General features: G+C 52.4%; 1 protein-coding gene and 3 non-coding genes across 4 annotated transcripts in view; all 4 read left to right on the forward strand.

Annotated features, from left to right (window-relative positions):
- Positions 1–13,078, forward strand: part of sptbn5 (spectrin, beta, non-erythrocytic 5) — a 71,255-nt gene that overhangs the window by 37,254 nt on the left and 20,923 nt on the right. Inside the window, 14 exon segments of the mRNA XM_064324851.1 lie at positions 73–264; positions 846–1,001; positions 2,376–2,567; positions 2,931–3,026; positions 4,003–4,121; positions 4,490–4,604; positions 6,266–6,379; positions 6,471–6,592; positions 7,386–7,548; positions 8,140–8,328; positions 8,968–9,045; positions 11,209–11,381; positions 11,671–11,761; positions 12,438–12,584. Coding sequence (XP_064180921.1) covers positions 73–264; positions 846–1,001; positions 2,376–2,567; positions 2,931–3,026; positions 4,003–4,121; positions 4,490–4,604; positions 6,266–6,379; positions 6,471–6,592; positions 7,386–7,548; positions 8,140–8,328; positions 8,968–9,045; positions 11,209–11,381; positions 11,671–11,761; positions 12,438–12,584 — 1,947 coding nt within the window.
- trnaa-cgc (transfer RNA alanine (anticodon CGC)) lies at positions 3,196–3,267 on the forward strand. The gene has a single exon. It is a non-coding gene; the product is annotated as a tRNA-Ala (tRNA).
- On the forward strand, positions 3,653–3,724 carry trnaa-ugc (transfer RNA alanine (anticodon UGC)). Its single transcript has one exon. It is a non-coding gene; the product is annotated as a tRNA-Ala (tRNA).
- trnaa-ugc (transfer RNA alanine (anticodon UGC)) lies at positions 5,306–5,377 on the forward strand. The gene has a single exon. It is a non-coding gene; the product is annotated as a tRNA-Ala (tRNA).

Genomic DNA, 13,078 nt, shown 5'->3' on the forward strand with positions numbered 1-13,078 from the left:
TTTGCAGAACACAGACCCTCCAACAGGAGAGATCACACCCCACACAGTGACCCTGCGGAACTCTGCTCCCAGGTGGCGTCGTTGCAGGAGCAGGTGGAGCGCCTGGGAAAGCAGGGTTTGAGCAGGGAGAGGATGGGGCATGTCCAGAGCAAACTGCGCCTCCTGCTGGAGAGGAGGAGTTGCATCAAACAGCTGTCCTCCAAACGCAGGGACGAGCTCGCCACCTCCTGCCTGCTGTGCGTCTTCAACCGCAATGCTACCGAGGTACACCAAATCCCATCAACCCCAGCGTTCAGCTGTGGCACGGGAACCATGGAAGTTGTAGTTCCAATTCAAATTCAAAAATGCTTTGTAGAGCTGAAACGTCTGGTTCTGGAAGCATAAATGCCATTCATATTCGCCATTAAGAATTTGATTCCTCAGACGTTATATATTAACCGTAAAAGGTAGACTTACCATGAGCTACGAGATTGTGAAGCGATGTCATGTGCCCCTTTAGAAGCCAAAAATTGGGGCAATTTCAACTTTAAGAAATCTTGTTTTAATCATGAGTTAATGTAAATTTCAGCTGTTGGAATTTGAGTGGGGCAGTGGGAGGGGCTAATGAGACTGTGGGAGGGGCTGATGAGACAGCATGTGCTGCAAGTGGGCAGTGGGAGGGGCTAATGAGACTGTGGGAGGGGCTGATGAGACAGCATGTGCTGCAAGTGGGCAGTGGGAGGGGCTAATGAGACTGTGGGAGGGGCTGATGAGACAGCATGTGGTGCAAGTGGGCAGTGGGAGGGGCTAATGGGACAGTGGGATGGGCTAGTGAGACAGCGCGCATGCTCTTGCTCGGTCCCCAGGTGGAGGAGTGGATCTCGGAGCGGATGCAGAAGCTGCAGGAGGACTGTAAGCGAGACCTGAGTGACCTGAAGATGAAGATGAAGCTCCTTCAGAAGCACCAGGTGTTCGAGGCCGAGATCCTGGCGCACCATGAGATCATCAGCGCCGTACAGCAGGTAAGCTGCCCAGGTGGACCCAGGATTCATTATAAAAAACCAGAGATTTAGCTCCTCTAGAGTTTACGAATGACAAGTTTGCACTATAACAGGTGTCTAAATCATTGTCGCATTTAGTTAGGCTTTAGAGATTATGCCTGTTATGCTTTTTTGTGAATGAAGCATGAATTGGGTGTAATTACAGTGTAACTCAGGTGTAATTGCAGTTGACTTGGTGTTAATCAGTTGACTTGGAGATGTAAGGCTTGTGGAGAACACAGAAAGACAGGGCTCAAGTTCCTGCTTTGGACAGCTTGTTTAATTACTCACTCACTGAGACCAGCATAAAACACACCACCAACACAACACACTGTGGAATTTTTAAGAGGTCAATTTATTCCGCCGTACTTTTGTAAGTAGAAAAATAAATGCAGGCACGTCTTCATTTCAAAATAGGTAATTTAATGTAGCAAAGGAACTAGTGGGTCTGTTACCCAAGTAAAGATAAACAAAGAACCAACAAATGACGGAGACAGTGAATACTTATACCCTGTTCCTTCAAGGAAACAAAGGACCAAATGGTCATTGCCTTAAATAAATACGCATCACAGGAAAAGGGGGGGTAATCAGACTTTTGGGGGGGAAGAAACAAGGTGTGGGGGAATTGGACTGAAGTAGGGGGTAGAGGATATTACACAAAGGTACTACATAACAAAGGGAGTGAATTTAATTGGATTAGGTGGTAGGCAAGCAATATTATCTGCAACTGGCCCACTACAAGGTGAGACACTGTGGCTCCCATGTTTTCCAACACACGCCACCATCACATCACACACCACAAACACAACACACACCACACATCATGCATCACACATCACACATCACCAACACACATCACACACCAACACATCACACATCACAAACACATCACACTCCACAAACACATCACACATCACACACCACCAACACAACACACATCACTAACACATCACACACCACCAACACAACACACATCACAAACACATCACACACCACCAACACATCACACATCACACATCACAAACACATCACACACCACCAACACAACACACATCACAAACACACATCACACACCACCAACACAACACACATCACTAACACATCACACACCACCAACACAACACACATCACACATCACAAACACATCACACACCACCAACACAACACACATCACTAACACATCACACACCACCAACACAACACACATCACAAACACATCACACACCACAAACACAACACACATCACACATCACAAACACATCACACACCACCAACATCTCTCACATCAGCAGCACATCACCAGCAGTACAATTTCACCGGGTCACCTGATCAGCCAATGACTGTGCTCGCCTGCAGGCGGGGGTGGAGCTTGTGTCACTGCGACACCCCAAGTCGCCGGAGGTGCGCAGGAGGGCAGCGGCTCTGACTGACCACTGGGAGGCGCTGAAGCGGGCGGTGTCTGCCAGAGGAAGGCTCCTGGAGGACAGCAGGGACTTCCTGGAGTTCCTGCAGAAGGTGGAGCAGGTGGAGGTGTGGATCCGGCAGAAGGTAGCGTCCTGATTCTGCGCCCTGCCTCCCCCACCCCACCCCATCTCGTCCTGTCCCGCCCCGCCTCGTCCTGTCCCGTTCCACCTCACCTCACCCCGCCCTGCTCCGTCCCGTCCCCCCGTTCTGTCCCGTTCCACCTCGCCCCGCCCGCCTCATCTCGTCCTGTCCCACCCCATCTCGTCCTGCCCCGTCCCGTCCCGTTCCACCCCACCCCACCCCGCCCCGCCCCGTCCCGTCCCGTCCCTTTCCACCTCGCCCCGCCCCGCCTCATCTCGTCCTGTCCCGCCCCGCCCAGCTCTCAGTCCGCCGTGTCGGCAGAATATTCCGCAGTGTGACGCTGTTTCTACCCTGTGCTCCGGACAGGAAGTGATGATAAACGTAGGGGACATGGGGGAAGACTACGAACACGGCCAGCAGCTGCTCAGGAGGCTCAACGAGTTCCGGGGTGCAGGATCTGGGGTAAGAGTGGGGGGGGTGGGGGGGTGGGGATGTGGGGATGTGGATCGGGTGGGGGGGTGGAGTCGGTGGCTGGGGGGGGTGCGGGGGCTACGGGGGGGCAGGTTGCTCAAACCCAATGCAGGTATCCAGTACAATTGATAACTTGTGAATGCAACTATAGGCAAACAGAGGGGATGTAGCTCAGTGGTAGAGCGCATGCTTCGCATGCCTGAGGTCCTGGGTTCAATCCCCAGCATCTCCATGAGGAACTTCATGTTTTATATCGGCCATTTCCGAGAACCAGGATACTCAAATCTGGCCCTTGAGGCCAGTAGTGCTGCTGGTTTTCATTCTTCCTCTCTAATCTAATTTAACCGGGTGCATTATCTGATCAGTCAGTGCCTTTAATTAATGAATTACTGTGTAGAAGAGAAAACCAGCAGTACTGTTGGTCCCAAGGAGCAGTATCTCAGTCCTACAATGATCCACTCCATCCATCCATCTGTGTTCAGGGTCACGGGAGGTGCTGGAGCCTGTCTCAGCCTGCATTGGGTGTGAGGCAGGAATGATGCTCTGAATTTCTTTGTTAAAATATCACGTTTGTTTGTCTGTGATGCCAAATCTGATGGTCAACAGAAGTTCTGTTGGGGGATGTAGCTCAGTGGTAGAGCGCATGCTTTGCATGTATGAGGCCTAGGGTTCGATCCCCTGTATCTCCACTATCGTTATCTTGTACTGCTCAGAGAAAACGGAGGAAACTGTGAAGCTTTAGGCTCCTTTCCGTGTCATTTAAGGGGTTCCTGTGTTGCCCATGTTCCTGTGTTCATCCTTACTTCATTCTGACAGCAGGAATTAAAAGGAGACACAGGAACTCCTCACATTTTTTTTCCAGCAGATACTATATTTGTTGCCACAGTGCCCAGAGAACTTGCATGCTGGTGGAATTTAGATAAAATAAAGTGGGTGTAAAACCCAAACTGATGTCCTATGTGCACAGGAAGTGACTGTGGATGACGCCCACATAAAAGCCATCAACAACATGGCTGCCCGTTTGGAGAGGCAGAACAGGGAGGAAGTGGCTACTGTCAAGCAGAGAAGACAGCAGCTCAATGACAGGTGCTCTCCTGTGCTGTGTCCCTGTGCTGTTACTCTGTGCTGTGACTCTGAGCTCTGACTGTGCTGTGTCTCTGTGCTCTGACTGTGCTGTAACTCTGTGCTGTGTCCCTGTGCTCTTACTCTGTGCTGTAACTCTGTGCTGTGTCCCAGTGCTGTGAATCTGTGCTGTGTCCCTGTGCTTTTACTCTGTGCTGTGTCCCTGTGCTGTGACTCTGTGCTCTTACTCTGTGCTGTGTCCCTGTGCTGTGTCTCTGTGCTCTGACTCTTTGGTGGGAGTCTGTGCTGTAACTCTGTGAGTCACTGTGAATGAGTGAGTGACTGAGGATGAAGTGTGGCAGTGTGATAGTGACCCACAGTCCATTTCTCAGATGGAGCAGTTTCCATGGCAACCTGAGCAGCTACAAGAAGAAGCTGGAGGCGGCTCTGGGGATCCACTCTCTGATCCGCGACCTGGAGGAGATCCGCGAGAGGACCGGCGAAAAGGTTAGCTCCTTCTACCCACAAACCCCTGCACTCTGTTTAAGTTGCTCCTTCTACCCACAAGCCCCTGCGCTCTGTTTGAGCTGCTCCTTCTACCTACAAGCCCCTGCACTCTGTTTGAGCTGCTCCTTCTACCCACAAGCCCCTGCGCTCTGTTTGAGCTGCCCCTTCTACCCACAAGCCCCTGCGCTCTGTTTGAGCTGCTCTTTTTACCCACAAACCCCTGCACTCTGTTTGAGCTGCTCCTTCTACCCACAAACCCCTGAACTCTGTTTGAGTTGCTCCTTCTACCCACAAGCCCCTGTGCTCTGTTTGAGCTGCTCCTTCTACCCACAAACCCCTGCACTCTGTTTGAGCTGCTCTTTTTACCCACAAGCCCCTGCGCTCTGTTTGAGCTGCTCTTTTTACCAACAAGCCCCTGCGCTCTGTTTGAGCTGCTCTTCCTGTGTGGGGATGTGCTTCAGAGAGAAGATGCCCCTCCTGAGCTCAGCCATCAATGTCTTACAACTCTCACTTTCCGTCTCTCAACACTTTATTAACAGTAGATTCTTAGAAAGGGCCTCTCTATCCATCACTCACTCCAGATGGGCTAATGATGGATGTTACTCAGTGGTAGAATACTCAGGTTCAGTCCCCAGCATCTGCAAATCCCTTGTGGAGCTTTAATTTGGCCATATCCCATATTGGTAGTGGCTGGTTTCAATGGGGATGTAGCTCAGTGGTAGAGCGCATGCTTTGCATGTATGAGGTCCAGGGTTCGATCCCCTGCATCTCCAGTGATGCTTTTCTGCAGTGCTCCTCCACCCTAATGCAGTAGTACAGATTCTTGGTACAGGTGAAGAGCATCGTGGAGGAACTTTGAGGTAAAGAGCCTCTCTCCTCTCCCCTCACTGTCCTGCTATTGTCATAGAAAGCACCAGGGCTGTGGGACATGTTCTCTCTTACACAGGGATTAATTGCTAAATTTTGCAGTTCCTTTCTTTTGTCTGTCTTCACCTCTGCTGTCCTGAAGTTGATGAAATGTTTCATTTCTTAGAAAGGTTTTGGAGTAGAGATAAGACAGGAAATTGAAAATAACTGGAAACCTCAAAGAATAAAAACTTTAGATTTCAGTCCTTGTTAAGGTAGACCTTTTGGATTCCCTGTGAATGGAAATGTTATGGGCAGAGTTATGTCTGTGGGGATGTAGTTCAGTGGTGGCATCCATGCTTTGAGTATATGTGGTCCTGGATTCTATCCCCTGTCTAAGAAACAATAATAATTTTATAATCTGGCCATTTCCTGAAGAATTTCACTGCCACTGTTAATTAATTTACCCAGATTTTTTACTCAGTAGTGCCAAATCTGGTGAGTGTTGCCCTGTCCATGTGGGGATGTAGCTCAGTGGTAGAGCGCATGCTTCGCATGTATGAGGTCCTGGGTTGCATCTCCAACAGCTTTAGTTCAGCCATTTCCCATTTATTTGTTGCAGTTTTTACTCAAATTGCCATGATTGTTTTATCCGTGATGCCATATCTGACCGTTACTATGACTTTGAGTAGGGTCACAATTCAGTTTCGTGGAGTGGTCTAGTGTTCCTGTTTAATGTGTTCTAATGTTCCTATGTTCCCTGTGTTCTCACGTTGACTGCGCTTTGTGCTCCTGCTTTGTGTACACCTGCACAGATGCTGCTGATGCGTGGGCTGGACTATGGGCAGGACCTGGAGGCTGTGGAGAATCTGATTCGCCGACATGAGGAGACAGAGCGTGAGGTCCGGGTCATCCAGGAGAGGGCAAAGGTGGGGAGCAGTTCTGCTGCGCTGGAATCTTGGAACGATTCTACTCCGATTATACTGACTGAAGTCAGCCTCTCTCTTTCTGTCCAATCAGGCACTGGAGAAGGAGGCCAGGGTACGAGGTAGGGGCCAATCAGAAATGGCGGACAAGCTGAACAAGAAGCAGCAGGAAGTGAAAGCAGCTCTGGTGACGCTGGAGCAGGAAGTGAATCTCAGGTGGGCTATGGAGAATTCTAGGGTCTGATTGCAGCCACATTAGATGGGAACTCTTATTGTTTGTTTTTTTATAACATAATTTAGAACTTCTTTTCATTCTTAGGATGAAAACATAGTGTATTTGTATAGTATAGTGTATGTAATCTGTGCAGGGTTCTACTAGTATGGGTTGATGTAAGGGTTGTGTATTGGTGAGTACAGGTATGAGTAGTGCTGTAGTTTAGGTGTGAGTAGGGCTGTAGTTTAGGTGTGAGTAGTGCTGTAATTTAGGTGTGAGTAAGGCTGTAGTGTAGGTGTGAGTAGTGCTGTAGTTTAGGTGTGAGTAGTGCTATAGTATAGGTGTGAGCAGAGCTGTAGTATAGGTGTGAGTAGTGATGTAGTATAGGTGTGAGTATTCCTGTAGTATAGGTGTGAGTAGTGCTGTAGTTTAGGTGTGACTAGAGCTGTAGTATAGGTGTGAGTAGTGCTGTAGTTTAGGTGTGACCAGTGCTGTAGTATAGGTGTGAGTAGTGATGTAGTTTATGTGTGAGTAGTACTGTAGTATACGTGTGAGTAGTGCTATAGTTTATGTGTGAGTAGTGCTGTAGTATAGGTGTAAGTAGTGCTGTAGTATAGGTGTGAGTAGTCCAGTGGTTTATGTGTGAGTAGTGGTGTAGTATAGGTGTAAGTAGTGCAGTAGTATAGGTGTAAGTAGTGCTGTAGTATAAGTGTGAGTAGTGCTGTAGTTTAGGTGTGAGTAGTGCTGTAGTACACTGGGGATTCAGCATTAATTCAGCTGTGCTTGTTTTTGTAGGAAGGAGAAACTCCAGGCTGCCCATCAGCTGCAGCTGTTTAAAGCTGACCAGCGCCCCCTGCTGGACTGGGTCCTGCAGCAAAGCTCTCAGATGGAGCAGAGAGGTCTTCCTAAGAGCAAGAGCGAAGCAGAGACCTTCATCTCTGAGCACCAGGACAGAAAGGTCACACACACACACACACACACACACACTCAAACACACAAACACACAGACGCACACGCACACACACACACACACACACACACACACACTCTCACACACACCCCCTCCACACTGAAACACACACACACTCAAACACACGCACACACACACACACGCACGCACACACACACATATGTGTGTATATATACGTAGGACGGAGTGTAGCACAGTGGGTAAGGAACTGGGCTTGTAACCGAAAGGTCGCATGTTCGATTCCCGGGTAAGGACACTGCCGTTGTACCCTTGAGCAAGGTACTTAACCTGCATTGCTTCAGTATATATCCAGCTGTATAAATGGATACGATGTAAAATGCTATGTAAAAGTTGTGTAAGTCGCTCTGGATAAGAGCGTCTGCTAAATGCCTCTAATGTAATGTAATGTAATATGCAAACACACACGCACACTCAAACACACACACACACCCTTGCTTGAACACACTTGCACACTAGTTATTGCTTCAGTTACGCTGTGGGTTTCCATGCTAGGTCTGTGAAGGTGCCAACAGACATGCATTGATTGAGGGTATTGATTGGTGGTGGGTGTGGCTACAGGCAGAGATTGACGCTCGAGGGGAGCGGTTTGATTCGGTGAGGAGCTTTGGGCGGAGTCTGATGAAGGCGGAGCACAGCGTCACCCCAGAGATCCAGAAAGCATTGGCTCACCTGGATGAGGCCAAAACAGACCTGGACCGGATCTGGCAGGAGCGCCAACTGAGTCTGGAGCAGGCTCTGGAGCTACAGGTAACGGCACACACCTCTGTGTGTGTGTGCGTGTGTGTGTGTGTGTGTGTGTGTGTGTGTTTCAGTGCTGGACCCTGGTGTAGGAGATGAGTGTGTGTGTGTGTGTCTGCATGTGTTTCAGTGCTGGACCCTGGTGCAGGAGGTTAGTGTGTGTGTGTGTGTGTGCGTGTGTGTGCGTGTTTCAGAGCTGGACCCTGGTGCAGGAGATTAGTGTGTGTGTGTGTGTGTGTTTCAGAGCTGGACCCTGGTGCAGGAGGTTAGTGGTTGAGCTTTGGGCGGAGTCTGTGAGCGTGAGCACAGCGTACCCCAGGATCCAGGAAGCATGTGTCACTGGATGGGCAACGACTGGACGGTTCAGGAGCACTGAGTGGAGCGGCTCTGGTGCTACAGGTAACGCAGACTCTGTGTGTGTGTGCGTGTGTGTGTGTGTGTGTGTGTGTGTGTGTTTCAGTGCTGGACCCTGGTGTAGGAGATGAGTGTGTGTGTTTCAGAGCTGGACCCTGGTGTAGGATGTGTGTGTGTGTTTCAGAGCTGGCTTCTGGTGTAGGAGATGAGTGTGTGTTTTTTTGTGTGAGTGTGTGTGTGTGTTTCAGAGCTGGCCCCTGGTGTAGGAGATGAGTGTGTGTGTGTGTGTTTCAGGTGTTCCTGGGCTATGTGGAGCTGAGTGAGAGATGGTTGAACAGTCAGGAAGTTTTTCTCTCTGATGAAGACCTGGGGGTGAGTCATCGTTTCCATGGCTTTCAGTTCTCGGGGACTCTCTGCTGGGTGGGTGTGTGGGTCACTGATGGAGGGGGTGTGGGTTCTGTGGGTGTGTGGGTCGCTGATGGAGGGGGTGTGGGTTCTGTGGGTGGTGTGGGTCGCTGATGGAGGGGGTATGGTTTGTGGTGGTGTTGGGTGCTGATGGAGGGGTGTGGGTTCTGTGGTGTGTGGGTCGCTGATGGAGGGGGTGTGGTTTCGTGGTGGTGTGGGTCGCTGATGGAAGATGGTGTGGGTTCTGTGGTGGTGTGGGTCGTGATGAGGGGTATGGGTTCTGTGGGTGTGTGGGTCGTGATGGAGGGGTGTGGTTCTGTGGGTGTGTGGGTCGCTGATGGAGGGGTGTGGTTCTGTGGGTGTGTGGGTCGCTGATGGAGGGGTGTGGGTTCTGTGGGTGGGTGTGTGGGTCACTGATGGAGGGGTATGGTTTGTGTGGGTGTGTGGGTCGCTGATGGAGGGGGTGTGGGTTCTGTGGGGTGTGGGTCGCTGATGGAGGGGGTATGGTTCTGTGGGTGGTGGTGTGGTGCTGATGGAGGGGTGTGGGTTCTGGGTGCTGTGGTCGCTGATGGAGGGGGTGTGGGTTCTGTGGGTGGTGTGGGTCGCTGATGGAGGGGGTGTGGGTTCTGTGGGTGGTGTGGGTCACTATGGTGGGTGTGGGTTCTGTGGGTGGGGTGGGTCGCTGATAGGGGGGTGTGGGTTCTGTGGGTGGCATGGGTCGCTGATGGAGGGGTGTGGGTTCTGTGGGTGTGTGGGTCGCTGATGGAGGGGGTGTGGGTTCTGTGGGTGGTGTGGGTCGCTGATGGAGGGGTGTGTGTTCTGTGGGTGTGTGGGTCGCTGATGGAGGGGGTGTGGGTTCTGTGGGTGGTGTGGGTCGCTGATGGAGGGGGTGTGGGTTCTGTGGGTGTGTGGGTCGCTGATGGAGGGGGTGTGGGTTCTGTGGGTGGTGTGGGTCGCTGATGGAGGGGGTGTGGGTTCTGTGGGTGGTGTGGGTCGCTGATGGAGGGGGTGTGGGTTCTGTGGGTGGTGTGGGTCGCTGATGGAGGGGGTGTGGGTTCTGTGGGTGGTGTGGGTCGCTGATGGAGGGGGTGTGGGTTCTGTGGGTGGTGTGGGTCGCTAATGGTGTGGGTGTGGGTTCTGTGGGTGGGGTGGGTCGCTGATGGAGGGGGTGTGGTTCTGTGGGGTGTGGGTCACTGATGGAGGGGGTGTGGGTTCTGTGGGTGGTGTGGGTCGCTGATGGAGGGGGTGTGGGTTCTGTGGGTGTGGTGGGTCGCTGATGGGAGGGTGTGGGTTCTGTGGGTGGTGTGGGTCGCTGATGGAGGGGTGTGGGTTCTGTGGGTGTGTGGGTCGCTGATGGAGGGGGTGTGGGTTCTGTGGGTGTGTGGGTCGCTGATGGAGGGGGTGGGTTCTGTGGGTGGTGTGGGTCGCTGATGGTGGGGTGTGGGTTTGTGGTGGTGTGGGTCGCTGATGGAGGGGGTGGGTTCTGTGGTGTGTCGCTGATGGAGGGGTGTGGTTCTGTGGGTGGTGGGTCGGTGAGGGTGTGGGGTCGTGGGTGGTGTGGGTCGCTGATGAAGGGGGTATGGGTTCTGGGTGGTGTGGGTCGCTGATGGAGGGGTGTGGGTTCTGTGGTGTGTGGGTCGCTGATGGAGGGGTGTGGTCCTGTGGGGGTGGCGCTGATGGAGGGGGTGTGGGTTCTGTGGGTGGTGTGGGTCACTGATGGAGGGGTATGGTTTGTGGGTGGTGTGGGTCGTGATGGAGGGGGTGGGTTCTGTGGGTGGTGGGTCGCTATGAGGGGTAGGGTTCTGTGGGTGGGTGGTGTGGGTTGCTGATGGAGGGGGTGTGGGTTCTATGGGTGCTGTGGGTCGCTGATGGAGGGGGTGTGGGTTCTGTGGGTGGTGTGGGTCACTAATGGTGTGGGTGTGGGTTCTTGGTGTGGGTCGCTGATAGAGGGGGTGTGGGTTCTGTGGGTGGCATGGGTCGCTGATGGAGGGGGTGTGGGTTCTGTGGGTGGTGTGGGTCGCTGATAGAGTGGGTGTGTGTTCTGTGGGTGGTGTGGGTCGCTGATAGAGTGGGTGTGTGTTCTGTGGAGGGTGGCGTGGGTTGCTAATGGAGTGGGTTCTGTGGGTTCAGAACTCTTTGGTGGAGGTGGAGGCTCTACAGAGGAAGCAGGTGCTGTTTGAGAAGACTCTGGAGGCGCAGATGGAGCAGGTGGAGGGGGTGGAGCGGTTTGCCCAGCAGCTGATCCAGAAACGCCACTTTGACTCAGAAACCATCCAGAGCAAGAGCAAGGCAGTACTGCTCAGGTGCCATAACCCCGTCCCAACACCTGCACCCTGCCCCTACACCTCGCCCCAACACCTGCATCCCTTCTCTACACCCCGTCCCTATTCCTGTATCCTACTCCTGCCCCTGAGCATACACACCTGTAGAGTCCATATGAAATCACTAAATGCTTACGTTTCCTCCGACATGCTAATTTTGAATTGAAGACTTTAAGTGAATTTGAGGTCCTGCTTTCATGTACAGAGAGGCTAAGCTTTGATCCAGGGCAGTGCAGCTGAACTTCAGCCCCCAAACTCCTCTCTGTTCCAGGAAGAAGCAGCTGACGAAGAAGAGTGAAGCTCGAAGGAAGAAGCTGGAGGAGTCTCTGCAGCTTCAGAAGTTCCTGGGCAGGAGCCATGAGGTGAGGGCAGCTGTGGAGGAGGTGAAAGGAGGTGAGGGAGGTGAGAGGAGGTGAGGGAGGTGAGAGGAGGTGAAAGGAGGCGAGGGAGGTGAGAGGTAGAGATTTGCACTCTGTCATGCCTGTCTCTCACAGAGATGTCTGAGTAATTATAATGGGGGTGCATGGGTGAGTATGGGGGTCTCTGGGTGAGTATGGGGGTGTCTGTGTGAGTATGGGGGTCTCTGGGTAAGTATGGGGGTGTCTGGGTGAGTATGGGGGTGTCTGGGTAAGTATGGTGGAGTCTCAGTGAGTAAGGGACTGTATGTGTGAGTATGGGGGTGTCTGGGTGAGTATGGGGGTCTCTGGGTGAGTATGGGGGTGTCTGTGTGAGTATGGGGGTGTCTGGGTGAGTATGGGGGTGCATGGGTGAGTATGGGGGTGTCTGGGTGAGTATGGGGGTGTCTGGGTGAGTATGGGGGTCTCTGGGTGAGTATGGGGGTGTCTGTGTGAGTATGGGGGTCTCTGGGTAAGTATGGTGGAGTCTCAGTGAGTAAGGGACTGTATGTGTGAGTATGGGGGTGTCTGTGTGAGTATGGGGGTCTCTGGATGAGTATGGGGGTGTCTGGGTGAGTATGGGGGTGTCTGTGTGAGTATGGGGGTCTCTGGGTGATTATTGGGGTATCTGTAATCTGTGCAGGTGTGTTCCTGGCTGAGTGAGAGGAACACTGTGGCCCTGGATGAGAGCTGGAGGGATCCCTCAAACCTGCAGGCTAAGCTGCTGAAGCACCAGAGCTTCGAAGCCCAGATCCTGGCCAACCGCAACCGAGTGGAGACCCTCACCAAGGTACGCACCTCACCCCAAATCTACACCCCACAACTGCACCCTGAATCTACAGCCCACAACTGCACCCCAAATCTACAACCCACAACTGCACCTCGAATTTACACCCCACAACTGCACCCCAAATCTACACCCCACAACTGCACCCCAAATCTACAGGCCACAACTGCACCCCAAATCTACAGGCCACAACTGCACCCCGAATCTACAGCCCACAACTGCACCCTGAATCTACACCCCACAACTGCACCCCAAATCTACACCCCACAACTGCACCCCAAATCTACCGGCCACAACTGCACCCCGAATCTACAGCCCACAACTGCACCCCAAATCTACAGGCCACAACTGCACCCCGAATCTACAGCCCACAACTGCACCCTGAATCTACAGCCCACAACTGCACCCTAAATCTACACCCCACAACTGCACCCTGAATCTACACCCCACAACTGCACCCTGAATCTACACCCCACAAATGCATCCCAAATCTACAC

This window comes from Anguilla rostrata, chromosome 1 (assembly GCF_018555375.3).
Source record: "Anguilla rostrata isolate EN2019 chromosome 1, ASM1855537v3, whole genome shotgun sequence".
Lineage (NCBI taxonomy): Eukaryota > Metazoa > Chordata > Actinopteri > Anguilliformes > Anguillidae > Anguilla > Anguilla rostrata.